This window comes from Camelus dromedarius, chromosome 34 (assembly GCF_036321535.1).
Source record: "Camelus dromedarius isolate mCamDro1 chromosome 34, mCamDro1.pat, whole genome shotgun sequence".
Lineage (NCBI taxonomy): Eukaryota > Metazoa > Chordata > Mammalia > Artiodactyla > Camelidae > Camelus > Camelus dromedarius.
In genome coordinates, this window is record NC_087469.1 from 6,195,913 (window position 1) to 6,215,847 (window position 19,935).

At 40.9% G+C, this 19,935-nt stretch overlaps 1 protein-coding gene across 1 annotated transcript; it reads left to right on the forward strand.

The window, feature by feature from the left end:
- The first annotated feature begins 332 nt into the window (after window positions 1–332).
- REXO2 (RNA exonuclease 2) lies at window positions 333–10,600 on the forward strand. The gene is made up of 7 exons (XM_031443661.1): window positions 333–634; window positions 1,594–1,677; window positions 4,696–4,773; window positions 5,352–5,463; window positions 6,832–6,940; window positions 8,162–8,215; window positions 10,142–10,600. Exons 1-7 carry the CDS (start codon window positions 488–490, stop codon window positions 10,269–10,271), a joined length of 714 nt encoding a protein of 237 aa, XP_031299521.1. The 5' UTR covers window positions 333–487; the 3' UTR covers window positions 10,272–10,600.
- Window positions 10,601–19,935: the final 9,335 nt, after the last annotated feature.

The following is a 19,935-nucleotide window of genomic DNA, read 5'->3' on the forward strand; positions in this document are numbered from 1 at the left end:
ACGGTCCTGCTGTCTCACATAAATAAGAAAAATACGAAATATATGGAGTGGAGGGGCAGGTAAGTAGAAAGAAGGGAGAAGAAAACAAAAAAGGAAAGATATATTTGATTTAAAAAATTAAAACATAGATAACCAGGTCTTTTTCGGCCAAAGTAAGAGAGTTGTTTCTCAACTATGCAACTAATCCAAATTCGGGAAATAACTCCTCGAAACGAATAAACTTAGTTCTGAAAAACATGCGCGTCCAGTAACATCCGAAAACACGTGGCGGGGGTGGGGAAACCCGTCGCAACACGAGGCGAGACTCTAAGTCCCATCGTCCCATTCGGCAGCTCAGCCCGACTGTTCCCGGCGAGCCGGCGCACTGGCTGCTGGGGCTTGTGGTTTTTGCTCCTGCGCCTCCCCGCGGGTTTGCGACGTTTAGCGACCATCGCGCCTGCGCCAGCGCCGGCTGAGAGGCTGGGGCCGTGGCGGCTCGTGCCGGGTGATGCTAGGCGGCTCCCTGGGCTCCAGGCTGTTGCGAGGTGTGGGTGGGACTCGCGGGCAGTTCGGGGCGCGGGGTGTCCGCGAAGGTGGCGCAGCCATGGCGGCGGGGGAGAGCATGGCTCAGCGCATGGTCTGGGTGGACCTGGAGGTGAGTCAGGTCGGTGGAGGGGGTGAGGGGAGGCGAGTGAGGTGTCGCGCGTGGGGCCAAGCAGCCGAGCCTCTCGGGGGAGAGCGGCGACGTCTGGGTCTCAGGTGTGCCAGGTGAGCGCCGCCAGGCTGTGGGCGGCGCGGGGCAGGTCCGGGGGCAGCAGTCCTGCGGGTGTTGGGGACTGTGCCGGGCTGTGGGGTTTCTTTTCAGAAGGGAGGAGTCATCCATATGGCTTCCCCGACCCCCGAATTCCGCCTAGGTGTGGATCCCTGCTGCATCTCTTGTCGCCCCGGGCTTAGGGTCACAGGGGTACAGGTGGAGACAGAGGCTCCGCCAGACCCCACTTCGCCAGCCTCACAGGACCCTAGGTGGTTAGAACTAGACGGGACTCCGGAGATGACTCAGCCTTACCCCACATTCCATAAACGAGAAAACTGAGGCCCAGAGAGGGAGAATTCGGCTCATTCGAGGTCGTGCTGTTAGTGAGGATCTGAGTTGGCACTACAACATAGTTTTGATCCCTTTAGGTCTTTCATACTCAGCAAAGAACTTCCCCCTCCCTGAGTCTCAGTTTTCTCATATATGAAATGGGGATAATACTAGATTGTGGTGACGATCAAGTGCTGTAACTAATAAAAAACTTTGTAAACTCTGCAGAGATGTAGTGATGTTATCTAACTCTTCCAAAATTGAGTGCTGTCAGCACTCAATTTTGCTTACTTTGCATCTGCCCCAGAGTAGGACCATGATGCGTGACTTGTAGCAGGCCCTTGGTAAATGTTTATTGACTAAATAACTCAGATTGAGTGCCTTGAGGACTTGCCCAAGGAGCGTTATTGTCTCTTCCATCCTGGCTGTGGGATATAAATTGAATATGCTTGAGGGATTCCCTGTTAAATAAACTTGGGTACAGTAGGCCAGAAAGACAAGCTTTGTGTGTATTATATTTTTTATTGCAGATGACAGGATTGGACATTGAGAAGGACCAGATTATTGAGATGGCCTGTCTGATAACTGACTCTGATCTCAACATTTTGGCTGAAGTAGGTGGTGCCTTGTAATACAGCCATATTGTTTAGAGTGTATTGGAAATCTAAAGATTGCTTCTTCCCATCTTTTTATTTTAAAAATAAGAAACCTGAAGCACATATAGATGAAAGTCCAAAGTGGTGTTCTAGGTCCTGGTAAGGTTGGTTCCAGAACCAAAATAATCCATCTCACAGCCTAGCTGTTTTTCAACAGTCATGCCAAAAATTAGGAAATAGAAATGCTACCATTTACTGAGAGCTTACTGTGTGTCAGGCACAGTTCTAAGTGCTTTACATATATTCACTGTTTTTTTGTTTGTTTTTGTTTAGGGGGGAGGAGGTAATTAGGTTTATTTATTTAGTTACTTTGATGGCAGTTCTAGGGATTGAACCCAGGACCTCATACATGCTAAGCATGTACTCTAACCACTGAGCTATACCCCCCTCCTTACATATGTTCACTCTTAATCCTCACAGCAGCTGTCAGGTAGGTACTGTTACAGTTATTTTATAGAGAGAGAGATTTTGGCACAGAGACATTGGGTGATTTGCCCAAGGCCACCTGGCTGGTTATGGGAGAGCCAGGTAGTCTGAGTAAACTGCTCCTAAGCAATAAGACAGACAAGTGCAGCCTCCCCGGGATTGGTGACTCACGCCAAAGTTGACTTCTTTATGTCATAACCTTAGCTTCAACCTGATCCTGTATATCCAATGTCTACCTTTTCATCTAGGACATGTGATTCTTCTAGATCTATAAGAAGATTTTGGAATTTCTATTGGTACAGAATCATAAAATATCCTCTTATTGACATATTGGGCATGATTAAAGTTTTAACATGCTGCTTTTAACTGAAACGTTAAGCAAAACAAATGAAACACACCTGTTGCCTTTTGGCCACACACAAACCATTTAATAAGTGTATGACAGCACCTGATTGGTAGAGGGTGAAATTCTGGGCCCTGAATAACTTGTCAGCAGTATTCAGAAGCAGTGAGAGATTCTGGAATAGGAACATGGCAGGGATGTTTTTGGGAAAGACAGTTTTGTTAAATGAGTTTCCAGAGGGTCGGCTTGATGTGTTGCTGGCACTGGATAAATTTCAGAAATCTGCAGTTAAGACTTCTGCTTATTTTCCTGGGTAGGTAAAAAAGGGGGAGGAACCATTTTAGATGAATGGCTACTTCCGTGGGGTACCAGGATGCACACACCTCAGAGTACTTCTTGCCCATCAGGTGGAGGAGAATCTTGAGACGTTGTATTTCTCATCGTAACAACTAGCTCTTTAAATAAACAAACAAACAAACAAACTAGACAAACCTTGAGTTTTTAGGTTTGGTCTTTTTCCTGTCACATGGAATCTACCAGAGGTCAATAGAGAAAAGAAGTGTCTTTATTTACCATCCCTACTTACCCTTGGCTAAAGAAGAGTTTTTCCCTTAGATTACTGATATAATGTGAAATCCTGACAGTTTAATGGACCGGTTAGTTGATACGTGCCCTGGAGGAAATTTGGGTCTGTGTTCACACAGCTGCAGATGAGCATGGCATGTGTAAATAGATCCAGTCAGATGAGGATACGGATGTTTAAAAACAAACAAACAAAAATGTTTCAGGGCTGTTGGCACTTAAGTGTCAGTTCTGTGGAAAATATGTTTTATTCTCATATATGAGTCTGGGGAGAGTATTTTGTGGTGGTAGAAGAGCAGACATCCCACCCTGAGAATTCTTCAGAGTACCACGCTCGGATCTGGAGTTCAGTTACGTAGCCTTAAGTTGGTGGTAGTTTGTTCTTCCCATCAATTTCTTAGAATTGTATTTTGCAATATGAGGTTTTTTGGTTTTTTTAAAAAAATATCAGAGCACATTTTTTGCTTCTTCTTGGAGATTGCCATGACCAGCCTTCTTGTTTGGCTAAAACTCCTTGTTAGTTGTAGATATCAGACATACTTTAGTCAAATTCTTGTCATTCCTCTCAATGATTGTGAATTATTTTTACCACCTTAGTAGTGATAATAATTTGAATTTACAGAGTACTTTTCTTCCAGAGAGTTCAAAGAACTTTCATATCTCTAATTTCTCTTACCCTGTTAACATGACTGTGAGGGAAGGTGAGCAGTTTATCTCCGTCGTACAGATGGGGAAACTAAGGCGAAGGTGACTTGTTTGAATGCCATTAGGTTGAGCTTCTGTTGCTGCTGGGACTCTGTCTGACTCACAGTTGAGTGTTCTATTAAGTGGGGCTGAGAATTCTGGAGTCACTTTTTAAATTTTTCAGATGTCAACAGTTACTTTTTGAACTTCTTATTATGAAAATACTATTAAATAGTTTAATTTTATGCCAAATATATAATTATCGTAAGCTCTTGTTTTTTTTTTGCCCTCTTCTCCTGTCTCATCCTATTCCCCCACTTGTATGTGTTTTCTTAGTATTTTGTTGCAAATACAATTGTGTGTATTTCTTTTGAACAAATGTAAGTGAACTCATATGCATGTATATACTGTTTCTGCAATTTGCTTTTTTTCATTTGGCAATATAAACACTTTTTTTGGTATTTTTTTAAAATTTGCATTCTTTTTTATTGAAGTATGCAGACACTTTTCACAGGTTTGGCAAGCTTTTTCTAAAAAAAAAAAAAAATTAAATATTTTAGGCTTAGAGTGCCACATACCTCTCTGTCATGTTTGCTTGTTTGTTTTACAACGCTTTACAAATTCTTAGCTTGCTGGTAAAAAAAAAAAAAGCCACAGTTTGGGACTATAGTTTACTGACCCTTGATACATATTTGTGTCCTCCTTTAATAGGTGTTTCATCTTTCAGTTGTGTGTGTGTATGTGTGTTCGTTCATGATGTTTTTGTTGCCATAAATGTGCTGGCGTAAATGAGCACCGCTTTTAGAGTTAACAAAGTGCTCTCACCTTTCTTTTCTGTGGTGTATATATATATTTAATCCTTAAAGCAGCTTAAACTTTGCCTCAGAAACCAAGCTTAGCCCTGTTGATTCTGGATGACTAACAGCCTTTCCCGTCTACAGGGTCCTAACCTGATTATAAAACAGCCAGATGAGTTACTGGACAGCATGTCAGATTGGTGCAAGGAGCATCACGGGAAGGTAACATTACCAAATAACAGGGCTGCTGCTTCGGGGGTCAGTGGCAAGCTTGTTGCCCCCACGTAGGAATCCTGTACCCTTGCTGGATGGTATTTTTAAAAGGGGTAGAAGAAGATTGCTTAGCGAGCCTGGGGAACTGCTTGCTTGTTCACTGTTCACCTTGGGAACCTCTCGAGATCATCTTCTTCTGAATATCCTCTTTTGTCCTCTCCTACCTTCAGTCTGTTGCTAACGCATTGGCGATCGTCAGGTATTGCTCAAATCAGCTTTCGGAGAAGGGGCAATGCTGATCTCCTGTTAATAGTTGTTTCTTCCCAGAGGTTGTATCATTGGACTTTGAGCACCTTTTTTGACTGTGTGGAACTGCTATTAACAGTCAGGAACGTAGCTTATTTGACTTGGATTCTTTAAGAAAAAAAAAATCAGTGCAAAGATGGCAGTTTCATTTGTGAACTTGAGCCTGTAAATGGACCATCTGTGGTTATATCTGCCTGTTTTAGAAGTGATGTTTCAATTCTGGATGCCTTTGAAAACTGACCTCATGTGTTTTGGTGGGGCCTGGGGCTTCTCTCTTGCAGTCTGGTCTAACCAAAGCGGTGAAGGAGAGTACAATGACATTGCAGCAGGCAGAGTATGAATTTCTGTCCTTTGTACGACAGCAGACTCCTCCGGGGCTCTGTCCGCTTGCAGGTAAAATCCAGTCCTGTGTACATCTTGTAGCTAGTCTTCCGTTATAGTGGTTCAAAGGACTGCAGTTGCAGACAGATCAGCCAAGAACATATGTCTTCCGCTTACCCTGATTTAGACTGTGTATCTTACTTTTGTGTTCACATTTCCTTGCGTAATTTATGTATGCGTATTTTAAATGCCCTGAAACCTGACATGGGATACACAGACTAACTCAGTAACTCATATTTTTATTATGGAAACATTTCAAATGTATAGAATAGTTAGATTTAGTCATTGTTAACCTTGTGCCATGTTTGTTTGATTGATTTATGTTTTTGCACATTTGAAAGTAAATTGCAGGCATTGTAACACTTGATCCCAAAATACTTCATCCAGCATTTCCTAAGAATAAGGACACTTTCTTATGTAATATTTCATTATCACAGTATCATTATCACAGTTAAGATGATTAAAAATAATTCAGTAACATCATCAGATAGGTAGTCTACATCCGAACATCTGTTTGTTTCAGTCAGGATTCAGTCCAGCTGCATGCATGTCACTTGGTTAATGTCTCTTTAGTGTCTTTTTTTATTTTTTATTTTTTTACTTTTTTATTATTTTTTTTCTTCTTTAGTGTCTTAATCTAGAATATGCACCTCTCTTTTTTCCCCCTTGTGACACTGACTTTTTAGAGAAACCAGGCCAGTTCTACTAGGATTTTGAAAGGACTGCCATTGTCAAAGGGAGGTTAATGTTCTGTGGAGGTGTATTTGTACTTGTATATGTAAACTGGTAACAGTAACTAACACTTTCCTTAAATATTCTTAAAAAAAAAGTCTTGACTTTAAGTATGAGAGCATGTATTGTACAAATTTTTCCCTTGGCCGATGCAGCTGGTGTCTGTTTTAAAGTTCTTATTTAAAATTTAGTGTTTTTAATATAAGTTACTATGTGGAAATATGATTATGGATATGCTTTATTAAAATTAAAATATAAACAAAGGCTTATCTGCTCATGAGATTCAGTAACATGTTTAGTGTTGGTATGGATTTTGTGATACTGGGAGAAAATTTGCACATCTCATATTATCTGAAAAAGTAGATAGAGTTGAGCATTATTTTAAGTATGCAGAATGGTAGATTGAATCTTTTTGTCCGTACAGAGGCCATTTACAAATTTATTATGAGCTAGACTGATTAAATACTCCAAAACCTGCATTTGTAATCTAATCAGACACACTCAAACCTAATTTAGGAATTTTGAGATGCTTTTAGGAATTGTTTGAATGTAAAAAATGGTTTCCGGTGCAATACAGTGTATGCATTTTTATGTCCTCCTGTATATTACTAGAAATACACAGGTACGGTATGCTTCGTGTCTTTCTAGGAAATTCAGTTCATGCAGATAAGAAGTTTCTTGACAAATACATGCCCCAGTTCATGAAACATCTTCATTATAGAATAATTGATGTGAGCACTGTTAAAGAACTGTGCAGGTAAGGGCTATATTTAGGATCTGTTAAATTGCCTCATTTAGCATATTTTAATTGAGAATTTGTGGAGAGTAATTGAATAGAGCTATAGAACTGAGGGTGCCAAGTGGGTATATAACTTGCTCCTCCCATTCTTGCTTGAGCTGGTGAGAACTGGGGGAAGGAACATAAAAAGTTTTCCATGTAAATTTCATTAATCCAGAGAGTTGATTGAGCACCCATTCTGTGCCTCATACTGGCCTATGTGCTGGGAACATACAGATATAAAGCCCTTGAGGGCTTAGGATCTAGTGAATTGACAGATGTGTAAAAAACACACCTGGGAAGTATACTGTGTGGTGACTTCTGTCATGGAAAATCGTTCATGTGGAAGATCAAGGGTGCGAGAGAAGGACCGCCCAGCTGCTGGAGTCGGGGGGATGGGAAGTCAGCGAAAACTTCTCATAGAAAATAGCTTTCAAGTTGAGATTTAAAGAAAAGTGGACATTTTCTAGGTAGTTAGGTGAGGAGAGAGCATTCCGGAGAATGGGCAGAGGTGTGGAGACTGACGGGAGCAGGAGGCTTAGGGTAATACGATTAGATCATTCTGGTTAGAGGGTGGTAAGAAAAGAGATAGGGAGGTAAGAACGAGGCTCGCATCATCTTGGAGAGGGAAGAATGAGCCAGGGAAGTGGCAGGGGGTGGTAGCGAGCAGCGTGGAGATAGAATATTTGAGGTCAGTGGAACGGCATTGAGTGCTTAATGGGGGCCTGAGGAAAGGGAGGAGGTGTACAGTGAGTCCTCGTGTTTCTAGTTTGGGCAGATGGGTGGATGATGGAGCTGTTCAAAGATGAAAGGGGAAATAAGAGGAAGAGGAGACTTGGTGGATGGGGGCAGGGAGGTGTCAAGGGTGGTGAGTATGGTTTTATGTGTGTTGAGTTGGAAGTGTCTGGTGGATTTTAGGTGGAGACGTCCAGCAGGCAGTTGGTATCCATGACAGACACACGGGAGAGGGCTGGGCTGGAGTGAGCAGATGCAGGAATCTCATACACTGACGATCTTGCCCAAAGAGAATATATAGAATGAAGAGAGGAGGGGGTGGAAGATGGAGTCCCAGACAAGGGAGGCAGCTCAACAGTTAACAACTCAAATGCCTTTTCCAATGTAATCAGTTACTTGAAGGGTGTCATTATTCAGTGTATTTGAGACAGTTTCCTTTGAGAGTTCCATTTTTGCTGTGTATAGACGCTGGTATCCAGAAGAATACGAATTTGCACCAAAGAAGGCTGCCTCTCACAGGTAAGTTCTGGTCCTTCCAAGTACTTGGCGATCGGACACATGTTTATAACCCCCAAATTCCTGACTGCTTGCAGTAATGTCTCCTCTCTGCTCTTCTTCCTTGGGGGAAAGTAAAGGCTGACGAGCAGAAAGATAACTCTCTTTGGCTAAGGTTATCAGGAATTCTGGTCAGGATTCTAGCATTCCATTATGAGATATGTACTGTTTTATGTCTCATTGCTATTTTAAAACCTGTAGATAACTCAGGTTTGTAGGTATGTGCAACAGTCTTAATTTTTCTACTGATGAGCAGTAGTAATGTCCTTCCCAGCAAGAATATGGATTTGTGGCCATTTAAAATGAGAACACTTTGTGTACAGTTGCATGATACAGTTAACCTCACTTTGACACTTTTTAAGTTGTCAGATTGTTTCCTCTTATGTCTGCAACCTTAGACACAAGGAATTTAAAGATCTTGTGTACCTAGCGTCCTCTTTTACTTTTCGGTTTCGTAGTCTTGCAGGAAGGGCATGAAACTTGATGGGAGATTTAGCAGCTGGCTTCTCAGGGCAGCATTTATTTCATCCATTTACTGAGCCCCTGCTGCGTGCCACGCACAGTTCTAGCCAAACAGAAAGACCACGCCCCTGCTCTAAAGAGCCTGGCTTGCTCATGTCTTTATTGGGCTCACGTGGACCACAGCACAGTCACACAGGCCTAGAATAAACCTTAACCTGAAACAGTCAGGGCTTGATGTGTGTTGGATTTCAGAATTTTTCGGGTTTTAGAACGGTAGTGGAGCCCCTGTAGTGTTTATATAGCACCCCTAACGAGGTCTGAGGAGGCCCCCCATAGTCAAACACGCTGCTGTTTCTACAATGAAATGTACGGATGCTCACAGTGAATGGCGGACCTAATGACTTTAAATAGCCTCGCATGCAGATTGGTCAGGTGCTACCACATAATGGGCTGTAAATGTACTTTGGGTTTTCAGATCTTCTTTGGGTTCCAGATTTGTGGCTAAGATGTGGTGTTCCTTGATTTAGCCAGAGGCTGTATTTTTGGCGGTTTTAGCTCTCCACCACCAAGCCGAGATCTGGGAAGAAAGCACCATTGTTGTCTTGACCACAGAAGTAACTGTCGTAAAACTCCTGCACTGACTTTGTGCAGTTTGTTTTCTAAAAGAGGCCCTCGGCCCGTCGTTTTGAGCTTACTAATGTACTTACACGCTGTTCTGATCATCTTGGTTACCTGATTTCTCAGACTACGACAGATGAGAGACAGCATGTTGGAGGCGAAGAAAGGCTGTCAGATGCAGGCAGGCTGCCACTGGTTGTAGCGCAGCTCACCTCGAGGGAGGAGGTGGATCCTGTCTGATAATTGATGCTTATGCTGATGACTGAACCATGTGTTATGTTCGAGTGTGGCAATGTGTTTTGTGTAGGGATGTCATTATTGCACCACGTTTCCCAAACTGTGTTCCATGAGCTGTTAATATGTGGTTGATTAGGTTTCGGAAATGCTATGTATTCAGCACCACCTCCTCTTGGGAATTCGTGGTAGGTTTTAGTACATTAAATGCTTTGCAGAAAACTTCAAAAAAGCAATGTTTGAGTTTTTCCTAAACTTATTTGACCCTGGAATTCTTTCTTGTTTTTTTTTGCCCCCGATGGAACCCCTCACCACCTTATGGAAAGATTTGGGAAACTTTAACCTGTTATGTAGTTTAGAATCATTTTTTTTTTTTTGATCTTAGCATTTAAAAAAAAAAAAAGCACTTAAATTTGCTTTCCTGATGTGTTCCACTTACTGGTGATGTCAGATAGTGGCATTTACAGTCGTGCCTGCTGGTCCTCAGTTGTGTATAAAAAGCCGCGCTCTGTAAAAGGATGATCACCTCCCCCGTGTTCCGGACGTCTCAACTCAGTGCGGTGTGTTTGCTTGTAGGGCGCTTGATGACATTAGTGAAAGCATCAAAGAACTTCAGTTTTATCGGAATAACATCTTCAAGAAAAAAACAGACGAAAAGAAGAGGAAAATTATAGAAAATGGGGAAAATGAGAAGACTGTGAGTTGATGCCAGTTTCCATGCTGCCACCACGTAGTTCTCTGGAAGCAACTCCTGGTGGTGTGTTTTTCTTTTTTTTTTTCTTTTTTTTTTTTTGGTTCACGCTGATTGCTTGGCAGAGCACTTTCCTTCAGTTAACTTGCATCTCCAGATTATTCAAGCAGACAGCAGCTGAAAATTATTTTTCTCCTAACATGCTGTTTTCATTTATGACACAGCAGCTCCTTTGTAAGTACCAGGTCACGTCCATCCCTTGGTACATATCTGTATTTGCTTTTAGACCATTTCTTTTTGTTTAAAAAAAAATTAATAATAAAGCTAGTTCTATTGAAATGCAACCCTTTTTGTACTATCTATTCTTTAGTAGTATAACAATTGGAAAATAATTTTTTTTTCTTTTTTAGGTGGTATGGCTAATGTTTAAATTCTCATAATGCCATCAGGAGTGGATGAAGTTTCTTTACGTTAAATAGGAAGTGAGCTTACTCTGTTTTGCTTACAAGTCGAGAACAGAATGACTGGAGGCAGGTTCAGAGAAGCAGGCTGGGCTTGTTATTGTATTTCTTGAACTAACAGAGCTCTGGCATAGCTACTCTTTGCTGTATTTATATTCAAGAAATTCAAGGAAGCTGCCAGCCAGGGATTCTGTAGTTAACAACTAAGTCTTATTGAATAGGTTTTATGTGCGAGGCAGCCACTATGCTGGGTTTATAGAATGTAAGTGTCTGGCTGCCCTTGGTCTAGTGGTTAGTAAGTATTTGAGAAAGGACTTCAATTTGACCGTCTTAACGCCTAAGTTTATGTACTTCAGAGCACAGTAATAAGGGGAGTCCTCAGCCAGAGGCTACATTAGAATCATCTGTCTGTAGAATGTGTCTCCTCCAGACAGATGCCCCGTAAAACAGGAAATCAGAATTGGGAAGGGCCCCCAGGTGACCCACCTCTCTTGGCGAACCCCTGGGCTAACGGCCTTCTGTGGTGATCTCGGATTCCACTTTAACTTGATAATGGGGCCATTATATGAACATAGCAGTGTGATCCTGATGTCAGACAGAAATTACTGAACTGTAGATGGGAATTACCTCGTAACTTCATTTGCTAAGTTGTTTTATCTACACAGCAACCCACGAGTGCAGAGAGGCTTGAGTGGAACTTTTTCTAAATGAGTAAATTGAGACTCAGATGCACAAGCCTAGGAAGTGTGAGTTGATGAAAACGTTAAGTCTGCTGACTTTCCTGACCAGTGTTTTTTCCACTGTTCAGAATGGCATGGATTGTAGCTCATGTATCAACTTCATTGGGTTGGAAGTCAGGACTTTGTAGTGGTTAAAAATAGGGCTCTTGAGTCAAACTCTGGGTTCATATCTGAGCTGTGTGACGTACTCAGTGCCTCTGGCAGGTTCACTTGTCTATAAAGCCTCAGTTTCCTTGTCTATAAAATGAGAATGGTGGTATCTGAACTCAAAGAATTGTCAGGATTAAATTAAATACTACACATAGTCCTGAGTTCAGTGCATGGTACCTAGTGAGCACCCTGTCGTGATAGTTAATGCGTAATGGTGATGGACTGATGCAGGCCAGCATCTCTGGGAAGGGGTGCTACGGTGGCTGGGCCATCATCTTAAATCAGTGTTCGCTTAATGCCCATGACTGTGATGCTGAAGTCTGTTACAGACCTCTCTTGGCTTAGTGCTCCTAACTAAAATTTGGTAAGGTTGTCTGTGTCCTTCCTTGCCTCTCAGGAGTGTTATAAATTCTAATGCAAGAATAAACAGGAAAACTCTAGGCTCGAGAAAGAGGTTTCAGAAGGAGTAGGCACTACTGTTAATACTGTGGGGTTTCTCCCACACAGCTGCCCCGTTTCTTCATCCAGTTATCTGAGCCCTACCATTTAGTTTTCTTAAGAATCTGAACTCCTGGTGTTCATTTAAAATCTTCCGTCACATGAATGGCCAGCTTACTGAGTTAATCCTCTGTTCCGTGCCTTCATTATGTAGCAGAACTCTGTTTTCCCCTAACGGAGCATGTGTTAATTTTCAGTAAAATAACTGGCAGCCTGTGAGACAAGCACGTCTGGTTTGAGGCAGGTCTGTATGAAGACATGTGATGCTGATGGTTCGGTGATTGGCTCATTATTTGTGAGTCTGCTTAAAAAGAAGAAATTGACATTTGTAGGGCTGGTAACTGTGATTGTGCAGGAAATTCCTGAAGCTGTGGAGTAATTCCTGTGAAACGAACTGCACTGCAGATGGGTTTAAACGGAACGACAGCCTTAACAATGATGAGTATGTCCGGTTAGCTTGCCACCCCAGAGCTGCTGGGGCGCCTCGTTTGGCGGTTCTTCTGTCTGTGCTGTAATTACCCTGCAAGCTCTGTTCGCAGGATCATCCAGGTGTATTTCTCTTACATCAAACTCATGAGGTGAATGAGTTGGTATTGTGGTGACAGTCTCCTGTCAGTATTCCTCGAGTGCCCATGATAATCCAGCCATTGTACTGGGTATGTGGGCAAGAAAGACCCCTTTTACCGGCAGCTTAGCCACAGGAGATGAGAGTAGAGCCTGGGATACCTGTGTTTTCTCATTTACACTATATCCCTTTATTAATAAGCCAGCCGACATCCATGGGGAAACTGATAGTTTTCTTTGGCAGTGCTGCTGTTCTTGTATGTGTAAGCCTTAAATTAAAAATCAGGAAGAACTAGTCATCGTGGTCAACTGCAGTTTAGTCATTAAATAAGTTTTGACAGATTGGTTGCCTTTTGATTGTGCATGATAGTCCTAGGGACACTCAGACGCCCTGTCCTGAAGAATTAATACACAGCAAGGGTAGCGGAAAATGGGTTGTTGCTGGGATGAGCCGGGCGTAGCAGGTTGATTCAAAAGCTGTTATGTTCTGTATTTGTTGATGAAGCAAAAGACATTATACTGTATATCTCTGGATATACGCTGTATATCTACTGTGAAAATTGAGTTTCAGTTATTTGAGCAAAGCCTTTAATTTTATGTAGCTTCTTTTTGTTTTTTTACATTTTGACCCCTGCCTGCCCCCCGCCCTTAATGTGTCTCCTGATAAAGCCATTGCCATGGTGGTAATATAAATGAAGAGTTCCTCCCTAGTTGAGAATTTTCTGTTGAGTAGAGGAATACTTGAAATTTTCTAAGAGAATAGATCTTAAATCAACACACACACACACACACACACACACACACGGGTAACGATGTAGAGGTGATGGGTAAGTTACTTAGTTTGATGGTCGTTTTTTTCCCCACTATATATATATATACACACACACACACACATATATAGAATCATTAAATTGTACATTTTAAATACATCATTTCTATATGTCAGATAATAAAGTTAATATACATGTTAAATAGTCTGCAGAAAAAAAGGAATTATAAGTCTTCATTAGTATGCAGGGGATGCAGTAGTTGTGTTCGCAATTGACTTGCCAAATGGAATGCGTAGGATCTGAGACTTCCCTTAGGCTTCAGGATAATTTTATCACTTGGGTTTTGCACCTGGTTATAGTGGTATTCACTGGTATTCTGTGGTACAGTAAACAAGACTGTCATTAGGAATGAGCCCTAGAAAAATGGGAAGGTTGGGGAGCGTGGAGCAAAAAGACATTCTTGCGCAGGTGAAAACCCACAGCCTGCAGAATCCTTGGGGACCCAGGGTAAGCTGCCGAATTGGGGTTGTGCAATGATGTAAATGGACTTAATGCCACCAGACGGTACACTTGAAAATGGCAAAAATGGAACACTTAATGTCATGTATATTTCACCATAGAAGAAGATGCGCAATTGACCATGACTTGTTTTCAGAATGACCCTGCCCTGGGACTAAGGTGGAATGGGAGCCAGCTTGGAGGAGCTGCCTCTGGGACCCTGGCTTGTGCCCTTGGGAGGAGTAATTTCCCATTGTTTCCTGATTTGGAGTAGCAGGAAGTGGGCAGTTTAGGGCGGAGTTTTCTGTTCTGCAGCCTCAGAGTGGTATGAGGAACTGCTGGCTTTGTTTAGAGACAAAGGAAATTTAACAAATTAATATCCCCAAGGAACCTCCAGCCTCCTCTTTCACTCCAAATTTAGCCACAGGAGTTGGAGGAGAGATGTTTCTGAATTCTGAGTTAGGCGTACTTCTTGGATAATCTAGGTTAATGGCCAGTCTAGGCTGCCCTGGAACCCGGTCCTGTTTTGTTTCTGTGGAAAAACTTCTCCACTTTGCATTCCATCTCACCAGCTCACACTTTATCTTGAGCAATGAAATTCTTTGTTAAATCAGAGACTGTGTACCGTTTTGCATTTTCGCTTGTCCTGGTTGTGTTCTGTCCAAATCATTCACGTATTTTTCCTGTACACACGCTCTTCTCTACCATTTCCAGAGGTTCCTTCACGTCCTTCTACTTTCTTAGCCTTTCACGGTCTTTTGTGAAATAGGTTGACTGACAGCCCATTTTATGTTCATACTTAACAACTAGCAGAAAACAATTTTAAGAGAACTGAAAAATAGGACAGATGTTTGGGACTCTGTGAAGAGGATTCCTAGCCCTCCCTGGACTGGAACAGGGAGCAAAGATTGTTCCTATTCTAATGAGTTCTGATAAGTATAGGCTTCCAGAAATGGGGCTGGCTTTACATGCTCCAAGGCCAGCTCTTGACTAGAAAACCTTGTTCCCTCCTCGGCATTTGTTTCACACAGCGTTGGCTGTGTGCGGGTTTTATAAATAGCAACAATTTTACATCATTTGGATACTGTATAGAGATTGCCAACTTTTATTTTCCTAAGTAAGGATGTTAAAAATACCGTCTCTTTGCACCTAAAAGACATTTTGAAACACACAAAAAAAGGACATAATTTCAGAATAAAGGACAGGTACTTTAAATTGAATACACATAGGTTTGTGAAAAATCCAACTTGTCATTATTACTCCTTTTTAAATTGTGCTTTGGACTGATTAAAAAACATACCAACTCATCCAGGGCCTTTATCAGTCCTCAGATTGGAGGTTCGGAATCGCTGGTGTATGTGTGTCTGGGACTTGAGGCCAAAACACTCCCCTGGAGGAGTAGAGGAGAGAGAATTTACGTTCCGTGCTACCCAAATTATTCTTTTTTGCAAGTTATTAAATGAAAGGACTTGGAAGATATCCGAAAAGCCTTGTAGTGGTCGAGTTGTGATGAAATTGTGCAGTGTGTTAATGATCAGAGCATCAAAGGGAGACACTTTGCTCTTGAGTTCTACACTCCTGCTGGCCTTGTACAGCTTTTCCAAGTGGTTCTAGGAATGCTGGGAATTCCTTGGTTACTTGAAACTTTGTTTTTCCAGTTTTGACATTTTGAAATTGTTTTTGTGTGACCTTCAGCTACAAAGTCTTTGATGTTCAAAAATACTGGCTTCCTGAGGATGGGTGGGAAGCTGAGGGGACAGGTCTGAGTTTTAAAATTCTTTCAGCATTTCAGATACAGCCTGAAAAATTTTAAAGTGCTTTCATGTGAATCAAATCCTAAATCTAGTTTAGGTTTGAAGAATATAGATAAAGGTTTCCTGTGGTTAATACCGGTTTTTGAGAAAAACATGACAAATACTGAGTTACTAGAAGACCCTTGGGAATGGAGTGTCATAAACTTCTGATAAAAACAGTTCTAAAATTACATGAGGGAATGGTCACTGCTGTGGGATTTTCTTCTCTGAAAATGGATGACTTAGACTACTTAAATGTGATAGCACGTTTCCATTATTTCTGGAGAAATAAGGTATTATTTAGTTGACAGTGAGAAAATAACAATTTTATGAGTAAGAATTAACTTTTCACTTATTTTTTCCATACATATTTATTGGAGATTCTGATTTGTGCTGAGTATTGTTTTAAAAATTGGGGGTCCAGCTAAGACTTAGACACATCCCTGCTCTCAAAGAGTTTTTGTTCTAGTGCGCTAACCAGATAATACAGAAGTAGAAAAAATAACTGTGCTATTTAAAAAAGGTGCTGTGGTAAAGACAAATGGTGGAGGGCACTGGGGAGCAGGAAGGGCTACTTTAATTAGAGTGTGGGTTGCCTTAATCAGGTAGCATTTTAGTCTAGTCTAGATAGACGGGAAGGAGGCACAGAAAACTATATCCTTGAGGTAGCAAAGAACTTGGTGTATTCTGGACCTGTCAAGGTCAACGTGGATGGAGCTTAGTGAGCTAAGGGGGAAGGCACACTAGGCTCTTTTTAATAGGGCCCTAGTAAGTACTCAATGAATGAGTCAATGAGTATAAGATTTTTATAGCAAATTCTTATTGCAGACTACAAGAGGGTGATCATGAGTGAGAGGTGGGTATCACTGGCGATAACGGTCAACTGATCAATTCAGAGACTCCAGAACAAGCTCCTAGTTGGGTGGCCAAATTGTAGGTTCCATGTTACTTGCCCAGAAATTTGATTCCATCAGTGCATCAGCAGTAGACCAGTCCCTTAAAGAGGAACTTATTCCAACAGACACACAGGGACTGCTGTGTAATTCTGAATGCTGATCAGTTTACACGGGGGTTTCCTTTTCTAATGACTAAAATACCATATTAACGTGTGCTATATGGGGCAGCCCTTTTCCCCGCATCAGAGCATCAGGAAAATGAGTTTGTAATCAGAAGCCTACTCAGTAAATTTACAATAGGATCAAGAAGGTCTTGAATATTCTATATGGATCCAGTTGAGGCTTGATGATGAAATATCTTTGCTTCACAATGAAGAAAACTTTTTAGATCTTTTTAGAATAGGACTGGATATATGTGTATTTTTAGGTCACTGGTTTGCCTTTTTTTCACGCTTCCTTTCTTATTATCTTCTTTTGACACAATCTTTCTTTTTTGTTTTGTATGTTTTTGTTTTATAGGTCAGTTTTTTTCTTATTATAAAATAACAGGTGAGTGTTGTAGAAAATAACCACCCTGCACAGAGAAGACCGCCGTTAATATATTCATGCCCGTCCTTTTTCCTTTGTGTTTATATATGTAGCAGGCTGCTCAGGGAGGCTGACTTTGAAATGTACTTCCCCTACCATAAATATTTAAAGTCGGTAGCAGATTGTGTCAGAGGTGACAGCAGATCATCTTTGAACAGACTTCCGCTTTAGTAAGGTTGTCAGAATGCCTCTTAGGTTATATGATTATAATACATTCTTGTATTTTTTAATAATGTAGATAAAGCGATCAGAACAAGTCAAATGGGTATGCAAAGTAATCTGTTTAAAGATGTAAATGGTTCTCAGTGAAGGAGGGTACATCTTGACAGAAATTTATTTAAATTTTTTTATAGAAAGTTTTAGACATATGTACAAGTTAAGAGGCTAGTATAATGAAGCCCCACAGATTTCCCTTCAGCTTGAACAGTTCGCTTTGCTCTTGTGTCATTTTTATTTCCATCTGGTCTCTCCCCTCAGAGATTATTCTGTACTAGTCTCCAAACTGCGTGCCATTTCTTCTGTAAATACTTCAGTATGTATCTCTATAAGGACTCTTAAAAAAATTAAAACAGTAACCATGATATGATTACTAATACCTAAACATTTTAACAGTGATTTCTTAATATTATCATACAGCAAATGCCTGTGTTTCCCCATTCTGTATTTCCCACATACAATTTACAGTTGTATCTAGTGAGTGGATGAGACTTAGGTTTGATTTTTTTTTTTTTTTTTTTTACCATTTCCGTTTCTATTCTCAGAATTCTTTGAAACTAGTTGCTAAATGCAGCCCACGAAGCCCTACCTTCTGGAGGAAGGGAGGAAGGGAATCCAGAGAGTTATTCTGAAGTCAAATAATTTTTTTTTCCCTAGTAATCTCCTCGGGCTGGTAAAGAGTGGAAGGCAGAAGAAAGGACTCAGCTGAATAGATACTCCAGGAGAATGTAAGGAGAAAGAAATGGCCAAAGGGAGTTCTGTTGGTTGATGAACTGTAGGAGCTGTGATGACTGATCCATAATTTTAGATTTTCTTTTCATGTGTTATAATTTATAACTTTAAGTGAAATTTATTAAGTTCCTGCTGTCTAGCATCCACATCAGTTAGCAAAGCAAAGTTGAAAAAGTGGAGCAGGTCAAGCTGTAGTAATAAATAATCATAGTAACAATAATAGTAATTTGTAGTCAGTGGTTCTCAGAAAGCAGCTGCAGAATAGCAGTCACCAGTGAAAGGCGACAAGTGACAACAACCGAGACACAGAAGTCCCTCACAGGAACCCTCAAACATTCAGGAGGGACTTGAACTTCCTATCGTAAAAGAAGAGGCTTGATTTCTTTTCATTAGGTCTTAACGACAAAGATGGACCCAGAAGGCTGGAGTTCTGGGGTTACCCATGATGCGTACATGTTTTCATAAAGTGAAACGGATATAAAATGATGGATCAATTAGGGATTACGGTGCGAAACAGTCTCATTACATGGACCTCTATTTGTTACAAAGTGGTCGTGTTTTGGATGTAACACAGGGTCCAGTAGGAAAATAGCTGTTGAGCAACTCATAGGAACATACTTACTTTTTATTTGAATGGCTGGCCACTTAGGTTTTTTTTAAATTAAATTAAATTTTTTTATTGTTCTTTTGTTTACTTTTAGTGGGGATGAATTGCTACCAGAATTGTTAGTTCAAGGCCAACAGTAATAGAACTTGAGAAAGTTCATGAATATATACATTTAAAGGCTTATGAGGTTTGTTTTTTTCTCCGATTTTATCAAAAATTATTTACTTTCTTTTTTGGGTCCCACATTTACTGAATTAAATTCCACACATTCCATTTACTGAATTCCACTCCTCAGTTAATTCCCAGTGCATTTTTATTGGTCAGTGCAAAATCCCTCTTTTTCTTTTTTTAATAGACTATTTTTTTAGAGCAGTTCCAGGTTTACAGCAGAATTGAGCAGAAAATATAGAGTTCCCACATAGCCCTCCCTACCCACACATATATACTCCCCTACCCTCATCATCCCTCATCAGTGCAGCATATTTGGTACAATTGATGAACCAACATGGACACGTTATTATCAACCAAATTCCATAGTTTACATTAGGGTTCACTCTTGATGTTGTACATTCTGTGGGCTTTGACAAATGCATGTGACATGTAGCCCCCACTATAGTACCGGACAGAATAATTTCATCGCCCTAAAAATCCCCTGTGCTCCATCTATCCATTCCTCCCTCCCTCCCGTTCCCCAAAAGCCATCTTGTTTTATATATTAGTTTCTCCATTTCTGTGTCCATTTCCATCCCCCATCCCTGTTTTATTGAATGTATGTTCCATCATTCTACCTTTTTCTTAATGGTCATGATATTGTATTTATGTGTTTTACTTGACATAAATGGTATTGTGATACAACACATTTTATATCTTTTTTAAGCCCTACTTTGTTTATGAGATTGGACACATCACTAAGTGGACACATAGCTTCCTAAGTCTCACTTTTGAAAGTATTTATATGCAAATTCCTCATTTTACTTATTGGTACCACAACCATTACTGCCTATGAATAGCTTGGTATATGTGTCCTTACGGGCCTGGGCAAGAGCTGTCTGTGCTACAGAGCCAGGAGTAGGATTTCTGGGTCACTGGTTACCCTGTACTTAATTTCTCTAAGTACTGGCAGCATTTGTGATGGCTGCAACAGTTTTAATTGTGACCAGAAATGC

Coding starts and splice junctions, on each gene's coding strand:
- REXO2 (XM_031443661.1), top strand. CDS start 488: ATGCTAGGCGGCTCCCTGGGCTCCAGGCTGTTGCGAGGTGTGGGTGGG. Junction 635..1,593: donor TGGTCTGGGTGGACCTGGAG/GTGAGTCAGGTC, acceptor TTTTTATTGCAG/ATGACAGGATTGGACATTGA. Junction 8,216..10,141: donor AAGAAGGCTGCCTCTCACAG/GTAAGTTCTGGT, acceptor GTTTGCTTGTAG/GGCGCTTGATGACATTAGTG.